The sequence below is a fragment of the Trematomus bernacchii genome, unplaced genomic scaffold (genome assembly GCF_902827165.1).
Source record: "Trematomus bernacchii unplaced genomic scaffold, fTreBer1.1, whole genome shotgun sequence".
NCBI lineage: Eukaryota > Metazoa > Chordata > Actinopteri > Perciformes > Nototheniidae > Trematomus > Trematomus bernacchii.
The window spans coordinates 8,111,758-8,130,884 of record NW_022987973.1 but is presented as its reverse complement, the minus strand read 5'-3'; the positions used below and the strand labels follow the sequence as shown (position 1 = coordinate 8,130,884).

Below are 19,127 nucleotides of genomic sequence, written 5' to 3'. Positions count from 1 at the left end.
ATGTTCCAGCCCATTTTCAGCTTTTTCAGAGCCTCTCAAGAATTATGCATGAGGCAGAGGGGGAGAGGGAGCCATGTGGGGAGGGAAGAAAAATGCCTCTGTTGTCGGGACAGGCCTCACTATTAGGTGTGTGACCCTGAAAGCGCACCCCTTTTAGCGAAACAAGCAATGGATCTCATTTTGGATACGGCTATTATGCAGTAATTTGTATGCATCCTTTCGTCTCATTTCCATTTAATAATGCACACAGCTCCTCTGCCCAGTTTCTCAAACTGGTCATTAAAAGTAACGCTGATCTAAACTGGGGGCTTAAGTTCCACTTACAAGCTTTCAGTGTGGCGAATGAAACAACCGCAAAGTCAAAGTAAAATGACCCCCCCCCCCCCCCCCCAAAACCAGTCTTCGCCCTTGAATACCCGGGCCTGTATGTCTACACAAACGGGAGACAATGACTGGTTGCTGCCCAGGCGGCCCCTGCCCCAGCCTTCTCCTTCCCAGCCTCCTAGACTCACAGACAGGGATTTCCTCCTGCGATGAGAGCCAAGCCGTCACAGCCCAGCGATCAAGGGCCTGCCATCTGTGACTGAGGCAGATTTACAGCAGGAGCTAATCCACACTGTCAGCCACGTTTGTTCTCCATCTCGGCTTCCTCCATACACATACAGATAAACGCACACACCACTGAAAAATACCAATATTTTACCCTTACAAAATGTTCTCGCCTGCATTTCTCTCTCCCTCTCCCTCTCTCTATCTCACACAACAAAGCAAAAATTTCTCGCAGAAGGGCATACACCCTTCAGTGCAATTTAATTTTGCCCTTTTTAAAGGCATGATCTCATTCTGTTCTACGCTCAAAAAATAACGTTAGTCGATTAAATGTTAAGAAATGAGAAACCTCAATGTGTCATTGAGTAAGCCCTGGTGAACATCAGTCAAACGGAATAGGGTCATCATATTATGCTCAAGTGTCACACTGGCGCTCACACGCACGCTCCTAAAACTTGTTTCCCCACACTTTTTTGGCCATCTATTCCTTACTTTATCTCTTATTCTCCATATATGAGTCTCTCTCATACACAGACCTGATACTTTACGTTGTCAGCAGTCACCATTACCCGCTACACTTGACATCAACATGACACTAGGTTTTACCTGTTCTCTGAAACCACTAAACCTAAAATATATTGTGTCTTCATGCTGTCAAACCAGCTGTCCTCACAAGTGAATGTTTCATGGGAGTTTTAACATTTCCCTCTCACCTTCTCTGTCACATACATGTCGTTTTTTTCTATTTTTCTAGTCAAAAGCTACTTGGTAATGAGGTGCTATCTTTAAAGGCAGTGTGCTAGCACTGGTGAAGACAGTGCTTTGGATCAAGTGAGTGCTGAGCTTTATTCAGTGATCTTTGCACACACGGGGCAGCTGTGCGTGGCTGTGGTCCCTCTGTGCCCCCTTTGTTTCCCCACAACTAAAGGGTTAAAGAAGACAAATGGAGGTGGGGCCAGAGAGCAACATGCCTAAGCAGCACATTTTCAGTATGAGCAAGAATTAAAACAATGCTAGCCTTTTATTCCTGTGTTAGTCTAATTGGAAAGAAGCTCATTTCTGCTGCCCTTGCTCTCCTCGGACATCCAGCCCAGAGAAGATATGTGGCACCGAATCCCTACAGTGTTGTGCATCCTCATAAGGAGCATTAATATTCAACATTGTGAAGTATAAAACACAGCAGATGATGCATGAGCAAGGCTCATTTCATTCAGTTGCTATCATAAAAAGGTATCAATAGACTGAAAGACATTAATGTCTAAAATGGAGGAATTCTGGGATAATGTTTACAGAATTATGTTGTGCCACCATTTTATAGCATCTCTGTGTAAAATGTTGTCACGTGTTTGATAATAGTTATGTGTGTTTTGGGTAAAAGGAAGGCTCCATATGTGTTTTACAGAAACAAATAATCTCAGGCAGGCTAAAGCCCAGCACCTTACACCAGCAGAGAACCACTTGCAGGATCAGAGAACAGCAGCAGGCGAGGGAATTACTGTCTAGGTGACCCAGAAATCCAGGGGCAACTTTGTTTTAACAAGCGGGGGAACGTTCCACCACTTTAGCAACTATGCCTCAACCACAAAAAAGAGCCCTGTGCCTGCCATGGAAGAGCTAGCGAAGAGGAAATTAAATATTACACTGGGAGGGAATGGTTCAGCCCTATAGTGGAGGGGTGGGGGTGTGAGGTGGACCAGAGCAGCTGAGGCTCTTGGAACAAGGCATCTGGGGTGTGAAATGGTAGAACTGAGAGGTGTGGAGTCAGCAATTTTAGAATAATGACTACAGACAAAAAGGTATGATCGTTATTGAGGTAATTCGATCAAGATGCTTTTTCTTTTCCCTTTCTTTTACATACTTCATTTCTTTTTTAAAAGAAAAAAAATGGAGGTAAACCTTTTATATTTTTTTTAGATACTAGTGGTCTGCTCAAGTAAGTGAGGATTATTGTAATTTGCTGAAGCCCTGCAGGGGAGTAACTGCTGTCTGTGCGTCTGTGTGTAATGATACTAACCGCAAACTGCCACACTGCAGGGGCCCATTACTAAACCAAAAGTTTGGATCCCTTTCCCTGGCACAAACATTGGCATCTAACTCATCAAAAGTTTAAAGAGAAAAAAGATTGATAAACCCAACATCTGCTAAAATAAGAAAAAAACACAATTATTTGCAAAAAGCACAACAACTCCTGCTGTCTGAACACAAAAAAATAATTCCCAACCCCCAACCCTTTTAACCTAAATGGCCTCTTGCCTTTGCATGTTCGCCTGTCCACTGTACTGTAGTCATTAACATATTTGGAGTGCAGCGAGCAGAAAGCTTAATTGTCCCTAATTGCTCAGCTAAATATGTTCTCTAATGATTTGCTTCAGATCTGTGACTGCCTTTTGCGCAATTTCCCGGCCGCTGGCTTCATTATCCCTGCCTCCTTGGAACAAAGCATCTTCACAGGCTGGCCTTTCCCCCCCTGCACAACACAGACAGCGAGTATGTGTGCGAGGGAAGTAATGGTTCCCTCTTGGAATGACACACAATAGAGCCCCTTTGTCAGGGCACAGGAGTTAAAGTGATTGGAAAACCAAATCTCTGCTAAAAAAGAGTGTTAATTGACCACAACTCACTCTTCCTAATCAGTCCGTAATAAATGAGCAGTCAAGGCACTTTGTTTCAGTCGTGCTACTGTTGTTGTAGCTGTGTCTGTTTTGTGGTGTTCTTGTTGTTGTTGCAGCTGCTGCTGTTGTTTGGCTCCTCCTTTTCTGGCCTTAGTGCTCTGTCTCAATATGTCTTTTATGGCTGAAAAGGACAGCTCCCATTAACAAGGATCTATGCTTTTAATGCTGGAGGCAGGAATATTCCGTGTAAATGATATTGAACTGAAATGATATTCAATATCAAAAATATATTTGAAATATTTGTTTGAATAATTTAACTCCGAGGACTGTTTTTTTTATTCTGTCTTTGAGTGAAAACCTCTCTTCGCTATTTAGTTTTTACAAAATGTGTTTGTAATGTAAAAGTCAAACTTTGTGGTGTAATGAACTGTCCTCCTATATAGAATGTACATTTCAGTTTAATACTTCTGTATTTCGACTTAAAAAGACACACCACTCTTCTATGGGGAGGTAAATGTAAAATGAAGATAGTGACAAAATGGAAACCCAAATAGGTCATTTGGTATTGCAGGTGCCCATGTTTGGCATTCAGACCCAGGGGCATTTGCTGCATTTCTTTCCCCCTTTATTCCCTTTTCGTGACTATCTCCTTTGCCATGCAATACAATCTTAAACAAACAGAAAGTGACAAATTGTGAATGCACAACTCAGCCACATGAAGTGTGTCAGTGAAGCAGATATTGATATTGTTGTATTGTGTTGTTGTGTATACAAGAGACCAAGCAGCATAGGTAGAGAGATCAAGAGAGTCAAACAAAGACAGACACACATACAGATAGGAAAAGGGCAACAGGGCCAGTTTCTGACCTGTATCCGAAGAAGAGCATTTGCGTATGGTGAAGATGGAAGTGAGGTCCTCCTCCTCCTCCGGCAGACCCTTCTGCAAACGCTGCAGCTTCCTGAGGCTCTCACTGCGCTGGTGCTTCATGGAGCGCACATGCTGGATCAGGTTGAGCTTGGCCTTGGTCGAGTAGCTACACAGCACACAATGGTAGTAGCAGGCTTCACCCTCCACCGCGTTTTCGTGCTGCTGCAGGTGCTGTAGGAGGGAATGGAGAAAGAGAGAGATAGAGAAAGATAGGAACAAGGAGAAAGAGAGAGAGGGAAAGAGGTTATTGTAGATGGCAGATAGCTGGCTAGGCACCACCGACTCACTTTCACTCAAACAGTTGGCAAATGAACAAATCAATTCCCAATCACAGCCCTGTTGTTTAACATCCAGACCTTTTCCACTTCAGGACAACTGTTTGGACTGCGCACTTTGTCTGCGTGAGTGTCTGTATCAGTGGGCTAACAGGACAGGAAAGGCCTGGGAGGCACGCAAATCTCAGGGGCCCAAGGGCGGGCAGGAATCGCATCAGCCACCCTTCAGAAGCCGTGGGTCTACAGCCTCACAGACGGAAGGGAGCATTGATCCCCTTCACTCAACAGAAGCCTCCCGTCTCTGAAAAGGAAACTCCAAACATCTGCTTGTTTCACGCATGGGATACTAAATATTGATCATGGTGAGTTAAATCCTCGCTCTCTCATAGAGAAAGAGAGGCAAAGTCAGCCGGTGGTGAGGCAGGAGGGGGATTTAGTACTCTGAGAGAAACGGGAACATTCCACAACAGGAGGACAACCTTCAGAGGACGGGAAATCAGCACTAGTATTGACCTGTCAACCCCAGCTCGTCCTTCAAGACTCAACAGCAGGGCGAGTCCAGCTTTCAGCCCACCCTCCGCACTGTCACAACATGCCTAACACCCTGTAGTGACACCATACCGCCACAAGCTCTTGTCACACCACAGAGCTCCAGTCTAATTACCTCCTGCATGGCTCAATCAATGATGCAAGCCCAACACAATATGGCTGGGCCTGGTGTGAGCATCACAGTTATTGACCACTATCCTGAAGGATCACACTGATTGTTTCAGCATGTTTGCAATGAAAGCCCCAGACTCGGTATGGCCACTTGTGACATGCCTGTCATGTGCTGCTCCTAATATCAAACTCTGGAATCTTGCTGTGGACTTCTGTTGCTGCAATCAATGCAAATCACCAAAAGTTGTCCTCTTTTCCCTTTAATCTCCTTGGCGCCCATGTCTCCTGCGATGCATGCTGAGTGAAAACAAAATATATTGTAATCTACTGAAATATGATATGTATTTTCGCTTGAATATTTGTAATGCACAGAGATGCTTTAAGAGCTTTCAAAACACATGTGTTAATGAAACACTATCAAGTTCATTTAATGGTGAAAATAAATAACCAGGTCAAATCATAAACTGTGATTAATAACACGTTTAATAAATATTTATATATTTTTAAATGTAAGAAATATTTTAAATCAGGTTTAATTACCAATTAATATAAACCTATAAGTATATTATCCTCATGTACCTTACACATCATGTACTAACTGTAAATAAAGGTTCAGAGAAATAAACGCTTCATCAAGAATACACTGAACTATCCTCCCCTGCACAGGATGGCCTTGGCTGGTAGGGATTTGTAAAAGCAATGGAAACATTAGACATTTAACCACATTATATCTAAATCAGGTGTTGACAGGCTGGTGAAAAAAAGTCATAACATTATTATGCTTCCCTAAAATGCTCTTGTCCCTTTCTCCTAATGTTTAATTTTCTGGCAATATTGCAATATTGCTATGGGGTTTTCTGAGCTATTGTGTTTCATTCTCTTTGGTTTCATATTTCTCACTTCTACACCTAAAATGTGCATTAAGACACCGCTTCCAGGAAAAAGAATAGGAGTTTTTTTTCTCTCTCCTTTTTGTGAGCCCCAGAGCTCAGTGTAATAGAGTTATTAGGTGATTGTAAAAGGCTCTGTGTCTCTGTGTGCTCTCCTTTCTCGCCTCGTTTTAAGCCATCCATGATGTCATGAATAGGTGTTGCTGGATATTGTGGTAACTCTCCTCCTTTCTCTGTGCACAAATATTGCATCAGAATTAAGGTAGAGAGAAACCTGAGAGACAGATTCAGTTATAGATAACAGCAAATCCATCATGCAAACTGCTTTTACTCACAGCAGATGGCTTGAATTTATAAAAAAAGAGAGTGAGTATGACTCATGGCTCCAAAAATCTACAAGCAGACAAGTAAAAAAAATGACAGCACCTGACCGAAACTTCAAAGCTAGTCCCAGGAGGTAGAAAAAGAATCCTGGGAGTTTTATAGTTTCCCATAAAACGCACAGGGTTTATATAGGAGTGAACCTTAGACCGCCTGCCCCTGAATAGGCCATAATTCACTATAAACCTGACTGGCCAGGAAGATGGCCTCAACAGAGCCAAAGGTTTCCTGCCCCAGCGCTTGTAGCTCAGTCTACAATGTCAAACGGTTACACCTGTAAACCACCACTTTCACCATCTATGCACTGGCCATGACCCAATGCAGTCTAGGGCATTTCAGAGTCAGTGGAGGCGGTAAGAGATCAAACAACGTGTGATCAGTTAGGTGGCCCCTGCTCATTCAGTACCACAGGGAGGACAGAGGCAAAACGTTACTGTATTGCCGAGGAGAAGTTAGTTGGGACCAGTCCAAAACCCCTCTGATCATCACATTTACTAACTTTATCTAACATTCGTTCTCACTGGATTCTCCATGAATTATCTATATGATTATAGCTAACAGGGCAAACACAGTGGAGACATGGTACACTCACAGTCCATCGCCCTCTCTGGTTCACACACATATTCGCATATATACACATTTTGAATGTGAAACATAATAATGCATGAGACAGGGCCTATGTCTGTTTCCTATGAACCTGCGATGAAGCCCCTAGATGATAAATCACCTCCAACTGGAGTGCAGGAATTTGGCGGCTTAATGAAAAAGTCATGTTGAGTTGGGAGGAATTGGTCGGCTCGGCTCTGGGGTTTCTTAGCGTCCTATCGAGGCCCCAACAGGAGGGGAGCTGTGGAGCATAATAAGGGGAGCTGGCTGGGTCAGATTATATACTGCTGAACTGTCTGGCAATTTACAACAGTCATATAGGAGATTCAGCTGCGCATGTACAAATGTGTGACCGCCTAGAATGTAGTGATGTACTCAACAGCAATTGGGCATGGTAGACATACTTTGTGCATGTGAATGTACTATATGACTGTGGTCTGATTTAACAGATAAGTTCACAAAGAGACATTGATTGTAGGTACAAATACTAGAAGAAGTCCTTTACGGTCCAATGCAGTCAAAAACTAAGGGTGGTTAGATAACGATAAATTATCCATACCTTTGTTTTTTTATACATTTGACAGAATATTCTAAATTCCATCTACCTTCATTGTTTTCCACTGAAAAACCTAGTCTTAAGCTTTGTTTTATATTGTAGTGATTTTCATAGTTTAAAAATGTAACCGTGGTTTTTCAAGCCTCTCTCTTCTATGGAGCACCTTATCTTTTTCTGTGGAGGCTGAAGCAGTGCTCTCTGCTTTTTCAGGTAAAGAGGGACAGGGGCGGTGTGGGCACCACCCCATCCTCTCTCATATAACTCCACAGTGCACCTTGCCCTCTGAGTGGGCAATACACGCCTGTATCAGTTTCACCACCCACCCAGAGCACTGCATACATCTGCATTTCCATCCACTTAAATGCAAAGTAAAAGTGCACCTTTAACACAAAACAGTGTGGTTGCTGAGAGAGTCCAACTAACAGAAGATAGAGATATTACTGGAAGGGTGGAAGGGAGACAGAGAGCCGGTAATTCCAAAGAATGGCTCCCAATGGAGCCGTATAATACACGCAACAAACACGTACAATAATATAGACAAAATGGACATCAGAAATGTACACACACAAACAAGTACACATGGACATTCAGACTCTCACACACAGCCACATACCATTACGATCATACCCTAATTTCCCCCATTAAATTTGGCAGTGCTGTTAATACTAAATTAATGCATTAAAACAGATGATTATCTGTGAGCTAAATAGCTATCAATTCTAAGAGAGCTGCCAAATTCCCTCTGTGAGAGAGCCAGTGAGTATCTGCCAGGATATTGCTTTGTAACCCCCCCCCTCCGCTATTCTCGGCACTAAAAGCTGGTGTCTGAGTGTGTGTATGCGTGTGCCATGGGAGGGTAGAAAAATGCAATTCACACCTGAAGCCAAGTAATGCACTGCAATAGAGCAGACCTGTCTTGTAATATGAGAGAAGATATTAACCTTTAAAATAGCATAGGTAAATATCTTGTTTACCCCGTCACCTGGGAAGACAATGTACTAACCAGTGATTTGCTTGAGCTGTGTTAGAATAAGTCAAGCAGCACCTTTGTTATTCAAACAGTGATGTCATGGCAGCAATCATAACCAGTGAGGTAACTGTGTTTCACTCTGAGGGGAGACAATGTAATGTGCCTATTGGGTTGAAAAACACACCGTGACCAAAGGCAGAAGAAAACACCGTAGTGTGGCTTAATCACTGTGTGAAAACTGTGAGTATATCTCTATGTCTATGATTATTCTACTCTAAAACCCTAAAGGAATTGCACAAATACTGCCCAACTATGAATGTTATAAGCGAAGACTCATTTTAAAGATTAATTCAAAATGTATATATTTTAATGCCATAGGATCAGCTTTCGGGTTAGGGTCTAAAGATCAAAGATATATTTTAATTGAATGATCTCCTTTCCTCCCGGCAGTAATGTATTTGTACATGCACAGAGGTTTGTCAGGGACTTGGTTCTCATAAATCTGCACTCTGGGATTCCCCTGGAACGTAAGCAGGTTATTTAGGAAAGCAAAGCCGAGTGACTGGAGTCAGTGAGTGCTCACAGTTTAGCCTGTGTTTCCCCGTCTGCACGAACAACAGCTCCAACCACAGAGGCCCCACTGGGTGCCAAGTGTGGTGGCTGCTTTGAATTAGCCACTGCAAGCTGCAACATGCCTAAAAGTTAGGTTGTGGATTAAGGGGGCTGTGTACTTCAGGCTCAAACTGCCTACCTACTGCTTCCTGAACCTCATCCACACCCGTGTCCTTTCTTGTCTTTTACTCTTCCTAATCCCTGCCGCCCCTCCACCGCATCCTGTCCCTCTGTCTTGAACCGATATAATGTGCCAAGTTGCTTCCTCTACTGCCTTGCTGTAGAAATGATCCATTACTACCGGTAAATAAAAAACAGGCTGCATATTTGTCTCTGGGAGGGAAGGCAGAAACAAAACGGACCTCTGTGTCTTAAGGGAGGGCAGCGAGGTAAAGATGGATCGCTGTAGGTGTCCTTGGAGAGGATGACTTAACATAGGCCTATGAAACAAAGTAGCGAGGGAGGGGTCATAGAGACACTTAAAGACAATGCAGCTACTAGTGCTCTACAACCAGCACTCTTACTTACTTTAACATTAAATAAAGCAATAATTATTGAATTCCGTTTGAATGAGTAAGATGCTAGAAAGTAAACAATGGGAACATAATTGCAGAGGGAAGGCAATCAATGCAGGCAGTCATTTGGGCCATGTTGATTGTGTAGGCTTCTGTATGTGCTCAGTGTGTGTGTACATTTGTGTAGCCGTTCAAACCTAAGGTGAGATAAGGGGAGTGTGTGCTGTGACAAGGAGCTGAGTAATACACTCACATACACGCACGCACAAAACAAGAGCTGGGTAATCCCTCCTTCAATAATGACCCAGGGCTCTAAACAATAGCTCTCAATCAGCTGATCAATGTGTCCACATAATTCATGTGCAAGTCACTGTCTTTGAAAGGGGAAGAGGAGGAGGAAAAGCAAGCGAGCGGTGGAAGGATCAATGCCCTGTGTGGTGATAACGAGCCTGGGTCTATGCCCACCGGAGCCCCACACTGGCGTCCAGGGTCTCTCTCATTAAGAACATTTGGATAAGCATGGCTATACATACATAATGCGCACTTCTAATCGTAGCCAGATAAAAACATTTCCCCCTTCCATAATGAGCTCGGCCCTGCTTTTGTGACACACAGCGACGACTCCAAAACAGGGAGGAAATGATGTCGATTCCCAAATAATAAAAAAAAAAAAAGCAAATTAACAGCAAGCTGTTGGCCTCCTCTTTCAATAGCTAATTAACAGCTTAACCTCCTGGTGCTTTTATGAAAGCCATGCTGGGAGGAGCTTGCCAAAATTGCAGTTCAATAAGTCTGCCTGCAGGAGGCGAGAGCAGGGTGGAGCCATGGGGTTACCCAAACAACTGTTACAGACACTTGATAACATGTGTACTGGCAAGGTACCATCTGGATGCTGAATGGGGCAAATCTAGACCTGCCCTGGCCCTACTTTGCATTACCCAGAGGACTTCATCAACATCACAACCCTCTATTTTGGACACCGGTGACAATAATTACTTGCACAGAGCTGTGGAATAACTTTTGTTTCCCTCATTTAAGCAAAACAGGAGGTGCTTAATGCTGAGAGGTTCAGATTTTGATTTAATAGCTAATTGCATCAGTGTTTTATTCTAAGACTCTTATGACAATTATAGCGCATGACATTAGGGAGGAAAATAACCGTTTTTTTGTTGTAACAAGCTGTGATAGTGCTGAAAAAAAATGTGATTATACAAAACTGGAATATCTCTAAAACTGTTAAGGCCACAATTACATTTTCAAAAGAGATACAAGCAAGTCTCTGCAGAAAAAGCACGTGTTTCAACCCTGGCTGCACATTACATGTTACTTGTTAGACGCCTGTATCCAAAGCGACTTACATACTTAATACTGTGGACAATCCCCACAGGAGCAATTTGGGGTGAAGTGTCTTGCCCAGGGACACAACGACATGCTGACTGCAGTGGGGTTTGAACCTGAGACCATCTGATCCCCATACCGAGGCTCTATCCACTGCGCCACACGCCTCCCTGCACCAACCTAGCTTCCCAATTCTCCACTCAGATATCAAAATATTCTGTACCATAAAACAGATATTACTGCAGCCAGAGGCCACTAATATTACTCTACTCTACTACTTTACTCTACTTTCTTCTGGCTAAGAAGATGTAGCCGCCACGAAAGATTTAAATCTGAATTTCAGCCAACATTACAAGTCTTGTTCTCCTGTGCTTTGTACAATGGATCAGTTGTTTAAGCATACAGCTTTTTTAGAAGCATCCTGTGTGGGTTTAGAGTTCGCAATGCAAACCACAGTATACCTGTTGAACTATCAATCAAACCGAATCTTGGAGAAGAAAATCTCAGGAATGTATAAAAGGCACCACATTGTTTGTCAAAACAGAGCTATTGTGTGTGCATACTAGATAAGTGTGTGCATACTAGATAAGAACAACATCACTGACTACCTTGATCTGGACTGGTCTTTACAGTAGGTCACTGATGTGTTAGGATAAAGACAGAAGCAGCCATGCACTTACATAGCTGACATCGTGTCAAACACCTCACTGCCTCTCATTTGTCACTTATCAGCCTGACAATGACAGAATGGCCTTGTGGAGCTGCCACAAATGTGGGCAAAAAAAAAAAACTTGTTGAATGGTGGCAAAGGATGAAAAAGAGTCTGGAGAGGGCAGAGGGGAAAAAGCCTTAGAAGAGTGAGCGAGACCCAGAGTCTGGGGATGCGAGGGTGTTGGATTAAGATACAGACAAACACCACTTGTAATGATTAATGCAGTCAGTGTGAATTAAATTCAGGGCAGGAACATTACCCAAACACAATTAGTCCTCCAGAACAAACATCACACTCTGCCGTGAATGCAGATTCATTGCCATAATATTGTAAGGGAGTAGCCATCACAACACAAAAGGACTCCGTAAGTAACATGTCCAAAGAGGTCTTACAGTTGCAATCATGCATTCCCTTCCAATCTTGTGGTTCTACTGTGACCCAGAAACAGCCCCTAAATGTGGCAACAGGCGAGGAAAAGCCATGCTTATTGAAATGCAGGTCTGCCTACTCTCTCGCTTCCAAGCCTATTGTCTTTAGCCCATCTCCTGTTCCACCTTTTCACTGACGTAACAGTGTAACAGCAGAGAGGAGACACAGAATACAGTCTCCTCAGGCTTGTATTATCTAGCTTTCACCCCTGGCATTCTCAGTTTGGTAGTGTAAATATTTCATTACCACATAATTGGTTTCTGCTTCAGGCTACGCATTAAGGCTGTCATAGCTGAAATACTGTATGTTTCCTGACTTTCCCTTTTCCTTTTTTTATGCAAACCTCATAGAAATGTGTTTTGGGTAGTAGGTGTTTGAGATCTCATAAGGGAAAATATTTAGCTGTTCACACACTTGCCTCACACAAGCTTTCTAGGCACAGCAGCTAATTAAGAACAGTGATGATGAGCTCAGCCATTGTCAATATTTAACCCAGTCTTACACTGCTATCTTTATAAGAAGCACTGCAACGACAAAAGGAGCAACATAGCCTTTGAGAGGTCCTCTTCTTAAAATGAAAATTAATGAGTGGGGTTGAGTGGAGGTGAATATACAGAGTGGGTCTATATGTGGGCTTATTTGCATAAAACAAGTACCTTGTTAGAGGGTTCTTCAAGCAATTCATACACCAAACACCCACCAGGTTCATCTGTCAACTCTTCTATACCGAGCAACTAAAAGCTGCAACTTTAATAAGTGAAACACTGACATTGTATTTTTGGTATGCATTGGAGTTAAAAAGCTAAACATTTAAGTGTATTTTAAAATACTATTGCTTGAATTTAGTCTCAGGGTCAGGGAGAATAAACCCAAAAACCCTACCCACATACCTCCTGTTTATTCTTCAAAGCATTAATGGCATTTCCTTAAGATTTTAAATAAGAACCCTATTATAATGCATTAAGACACAGCTGTTGTAGCCCCTTTCCTATCTCATACAGACCTCATTCTTCTTCTTCTTCTTCATAAGACCCATTGTAGCCTTTGACCTATGCCCATAGGGAGGTGTTGCACTTTTGAAAAATGTTGCTCTACGCTGTGCCCCCCTCTTTCCCATGAGCGCAGCCAACTCTATCACTAATACACATGTTCCTCGCTAACAAAGATTTCTTAACAGGGTCATTCTGTTGGGCTGGCTCATTAGCCAAAGAAAAAAGACATAACTCCACTTTCCATTAAAAAAGAAAAAAATGCTCATTGATCAGGTTGATCAATTTAGGATCAATAACCTAAACCCTCATCATTCCCAGTGCAGCATAATTGCAGCTGAGATATAGTTGTCATCCCTAAAAATCAAACACGGACCAGACTAATTGGTAGAGGTCTATTGCTTTGCTCATGCTGGCAAAAAGCTTTACAAAGCCCCAGAAATACTTGTGATGGCCGGCCGTTGGAGCTTCCTAAAATAACTGCTCATGCCATTAGCAAGTGTCATCACAGAGGTCATTGTACTGGCTGCACATTTGGGGACATTTAATACGGGCATAGCTTGCTACCACACAATGGTGCCTCATATCCTTTTCCCTGTAACTTCTGCAAGTATAACGTCACATACTAATGTTAATGTTAATCTAATGTTTTGGTGGAATGTCCTTATTAGGCAATTTGTTGCTGACCTATACTGTATGTTAAGCAGTGGTCAGATAAAAAGATGTCATTTTCCACTCCAGTAGTTCAGCACCGTAAAGAGGCTTAAAGAGCTGGTAAAGCAAAGAGGCGTGCCTGATATAATAGATATTTCAGAGGCTGGCATCGCGGCCAAGCTGCCCTACTGGCTACACCATATACACTGCTCAATCGTGCAAAAAATCTCAAACTATACTTCAAAGCCTACCACTTTTCTCCTTCCTGTTTATTGATTAGATAGAGCTCTTGTTCAGTAATTGTGCAGTAAATCAAGCATGGTGAGCACTAATCTCAAACCCGGGAGGAAAGTGTTAAAGGTAAAACCTGCTGAAAAGTGCATAATTAGGTGCCGTGTTCAGCCAGGAGAGAGGATATACTCCTCCCTCTCACATTTCTCACTCACTGCCTGCCTGCACAACCAAATGCAGCAGGGAGAGGGTTGGCAGAAGAGCAACGGGAAGTGTATACAGTTTCTAACCACCTCTCACTCCCTCCCTTACTCTTTCAATCCTTCTCCCTCTCAATGCATTCCCAACCAAAGCGCCGGGGGCGCCATGCTTGTAAAGAAACCACAGCCTTTTGAGTGCCTCTTGTATTTACAAACGGAGGCATGTTGGAATCAAAGGCATTACCACATGACATAACACATTAAACAGCTGGCAGATTGAGAATTTATAGACTGAATAGATAGTGAGTGAGGTAAACAGGTATTGTGACATTGTTAGCTAACTATACCTGGTATGAGAGCCAAACTTACCTAAACCAGAGTACAGTGTAGGATCACATGCAGCAGCTCACTTCTTTCCCTTGCTTTGCCTTCCCTCCAAACACACAGCTCAGGCTATACTCCAGGTGGAGACAGCTATCACTTTCCCATCAACTTCCTGTTCCTCTTGTCTCTCCGCCCCCCTTTTCTCTCCGCTCTCTCACTCCCAGCTGCACAACTTGGTTTCTGTGCCATGTTTGAAGAAAAACAAAGCTGTATCTTTTCCCCCATCGTCTGAAGTACTAAAATCTGCAGTTAAGAGATTTTTTTCCCTCTCCTCATCCCTCTTTCTCTTATCCTCCTCCCCCAACGCTTTTCCCATGTTGCTGTTCTTCCTGATCTCACCTCAGTTTTTATTTCACCCTCATCAGCAGGGACCTAAAAATAAATGATAAATGGAATATGATATTTTAAAGTCTCTTATCTGTTCTTACAGGGGAATAATAGGGTAGTTAATCCTGCAGATCCTTCTCAAATTGATTAATCAGCACATGCGGACAATCAAATAAATGATTAATATTCCCCAGTCCTGTGGTCGGACAGTTACCCCTGAAACCATCAGTAATAATTCAGTAACCCTTTCCAAACCACAGGCTGCAGCTAGTCAGCATCACTCAGCATCAGCCCTCTGATGTTCAGCAGGACTTTGAACTCTCCGCACAGAAACTCACACTCACCAGGGGTAAGACAATCTTCAGTCTACTCCCTCTCAAACCTCTATACAATGCCTGCCTACCTGATTATACTCACATATACAATATATACAACAGAGTGTAGGGAGGACATCAACATATGAGACAAAGATTGATTCCTATCACTGCTTTTCATGATAGCAGAATACCCTCATACTTATAGGAGAGGCTATGGAAACATACCTTTATTATCTTTCCAAATTAACTGATATGCTAGTTCTCAAATCATTGCTTTACAATACATAGGCAAATGAAAACATATGACCATGTGGTCGTACACAAACCTGCAGTTATGTGTTATGTAAGCTCAAGGTGACGTGCCAGTAAAAATAATGCCACTGTGTTCCCACAGAACCAGATGTCTCCAGGCACTCACACACAGACAGACAGACAGACAGACAGAGGGACAGGCAACTCTCCCAGGCCTCACCACACTGAGCACACCCTGTCCTACTGGTGGACAAAGGGGAGAATCTCCATTGAAATAGGCCTTCTTTTCTCTCCCATTACCCGTGTTATTCTCCCTCCCACAGAGGTCAGCGAACAGCCATCTTCATGGTGCTCCTCTGCATCTGCCAGCCATAACTGTTCTTAGTCAGGAAGAGGGTAAGAGGCAGAGGAGAGCACCTCTTGCTCCCCCACATTTGCACTCTGGCTGGGAACCAATGGTAAGGGTGGGGGCTGGGGTAGGATTGAAGATATATGTGTGTGTGTGTTATTAGGGGGGGCACGAGGTAAACACTGCTGAGACCAGTACTCTACTCCAACAAACACACACATATACAGTCTACACACACTGTTTCACCCCACCCTAATCCCTCCTCTCTGCCGTACAGGAGGTTTGGCCTTTGTGTTGCGTCTGACCAGCTGGTTGCCTGAATCAGCATGTGCAGCTGTCTACTGTGACCAACACTACTCTACCACTACCGGGACACATGACTCCTCACTGCATTGCTATGTTTTAATATGGCTGCCTGGCATTACTACAGCCATTTAAAATCTACCTAAGAAGCCACTGACCTCGGGGAGTTTACACAGGCTGCGAACAGGTTGAGATTTATCTATAACACATATTGATGGCCTTTAACTAGTGTTTGAGAGCCTTCAAGGGTTGTGCAATAAGAACTAGACTCACAACTGTGGGAAGACTTAGCTGTGAGAGTGGCCATTCAGTCCTCTTGCCAATATGCCTTGTGATATATAGCTTTGTCTTTAATAGGCACGGGCATGGTGTGTAGGGCAGTGTGGTGAAAAAGCCTTCGTTTTATATAAGCGTTACAGTTCACTTTGATCTCTTCTCTTGCTCCACTGTTTATAAATCAGCCACACAAATATTTATGAGCGGAACGAGGAAAATGGCTGGTCTGGTTTGTATCTCTGCCCTCCTTCCCCCCCTCCCTACTGCGTTCCCTCCCTCTCCCCGTGGCTGATGTGTGGATGAGGCCACCGCAGACGCAGAGCGAGTGCATAGGCCCCAGGCCACATCCATCATATCTGTTCTGTCTCTGGCTATTGTGTGGCCCCAAAGAAGGCTGACCTAACCAAAGCAAGTAACAGAAAAGACAGCACAATTAGCATTAGAAGTGAATGCATGCATTAATGGTCACTGGTTTAACTTGTATGAAAGTACATGTTGAACAAGTACGAGTGCATTTTATGTATACAACCAGGAACAAAACTATGCGGTCAATACAAGCTTATGATTGTGTGTGGTGTGCTTACACACTCATCCGTGCTCCTGCCTAATGCATCACTATTCCATCAGTAACAACGCTCGATTCATTAATACAGTCATGTTCAAAACATATTGGCTCTGCCTCCCTTTTAGCTCACCTATCTGTTTCTGCCAACAACACACACAATGGGACAGGCCCAGAGCTTCTAGATCCATACACTTTAATTGCTCCCCCCTGCCCTGACCTCTGATCCAGATCATCCTGATACACAGCATCTCTATTAAATTGGGAAGTAGGTAAATATTCTTCTAATGACCCTCAGTTCTAGCGACACCATTGAAAATGGAGGAAAGAAAAATCAATCTAGTTTTTTTTCTTCTTTTTGCCCTTCACCGACTCTATTAGTTCTCTTTTTATCTGAGGGTCGACTCCAAAAATGTTGAGGGAGAGCGGGCAGAATAGAATGTCTACTCTCATTTTGCAGAGGAATGGACTTTACTGAGATGCATTTCGGTAATGAGGAGATTACAAACCTATGCTCAGAAGGAAATATCTTTTTAACGGAATCTTGACAGTCCTTCAAGTAACACATTGGGTCTACTGAGCCAATATAAAAGAAAGTCAGACAACCTTTATCTAAACCGAACAGAATGTTGATCCTGCAATCTAGACTCGAGATAATTTAAAAGATAACGTGGTTCAGGCGGGAAAAAGACAAACTCCACCAAATGTTACCCATCTGGTGCACAAAGAGATAGTGGATTATGCAAGGCAATGTGCACATGTGCGTGTCTTTGCTTATGTGTGTGCACTCTACAGTAAAAGCCAATGAACTGTATGTGTGTGTCTGTGGGCAGGGGCGGGTGGGGGTAGAGAGGGGGTGGTAGTGGTGCTGGCTTGTCGATCGATGCAGTGATTGGCAGTTAATGGCTTTTCCTGTTCTGCCTTGGTAACCCTGGTCTGATGGCTGTTGCTTCTGATCAGAAATGGCAGATGGTGTTTGATTTTTGTACATAAACCTCTGACTTTGTGGAGATGGCTTCATCATTTTTAATGATGTAAAAGTGAAGTTGAATACTGGGAATACTCCATTGCTGGATCTCTCATCTTGAAAATCCACCTTTCCAGATGTAAGGACTGATCTCTCTTAACTACATACGCCATTCATGGTTAGTATTCTGCTATAGGCCACCCAATCCTTCAATGATAAGTTATTAGAATAACATTCACAACACATGTGTTTTTCTCTATTTTTGGTTGGCCTCATTTTCCAGGCTGTTCAAACACAAACGTGCTCCTGATCCAGTACGTCCACTTAAAGACTAAAAAAAATAAAAAAATACCAGATGATTACAGATAACCCTAAACAACTTAAAACATCAACAAATTATTCCATCCTTTTAACCCAAGTAATTAAGTCTGTAGTTTAAGTCTATTTAATATCCAATTATCCAGACATTTTGACATTTCATATGGCCAGAAGTTCAAAATGAGAACGAAAACTGGGTAATGAAACGATCTGTATGTATCGGCAAAGCTCCTGTTGTACTCTTCACATTGTTTGTAGGTTGTCTGCGAAATGATACTTTCTGAGAACCAGGAAGGGAATGTGTGTCTAAACATTGTTGAGCACACAATGATTTATTGGGAGTATGCTGATGGGTTTGTGTTGCATAGTATGATGTAGTAAGAGTTGTGTGATAGGCGTAGAGGGAAGAGATTTATGTCTCATAAATGGAAAATGTACACAGCCACACTCCTAAAACCTCAACAAATAATAAAAACAATACTTATTTACATAACTTATTAAGATGCTCTCTCCCTCACGCCTCTCAGCATGCAAATTGATACATTGATCATTTGAATAATAATTTGCATTCCAGATCTCACAATTTCATGCTCAAACTTTAACGGCTCCCAGAGTTCTCATTTAAACAGTAGCAGCACAGACAGCCCTTATGGTTCAAATTATTTCAACATGACTATTCCAACCTAACAAGCATAAATTAAGGAAAGTCCTATCCAGTGACAGAGATAGGCCATCTAAACGAAGGATCCAAGTTTGAATTATGCAGCAGTCCTTTATTTTAGGGCTAGTGTTGATTGAATGTGGTGACATTATAAAAAGGAGTTTGTGGGGCTGGCAAGGAAGGCAGTGAGAAATGATAGTCTATGATCTTCGACTGGCCAGAGGAGTTCAGTGGATATGTAGACTTCCTCTTTCGTCTGCTTCTCTGAAAAGACCTCAGAGGAACGAGGCCTCTGTAAATCAAC

At 42.8% G+C, this 19,127-nt stretch overlaps 1 protein-coding gene across 7 annotated transcripts in view; it reads right to left on the bottom strand.

Annotated features, from left to right (window-relative positions):
* Nucleotides 1-19,127, bottom strand: part of zfhx3 (zinc finger homeobox 3) — a 133,590-nt gene that overhangs the window by 53,313 nt on the left and 61,150 nt on the right. For all 7 annotated transcript variants that reach the window (XM_034116021.1, XM_034116014.1, XM_034116017.1 and 4 more), the window contains one exon: nucleotides 4,029-4,260. In XM_034116021.1, coding sequence (XP_033971912.1) covers nucleotides 4,029-4,260 — 232 coding nt within the window. The remainder of the gene's footprint in view (nucleotides 1-4,028; nucleotides 4,261-19,127) is intronic.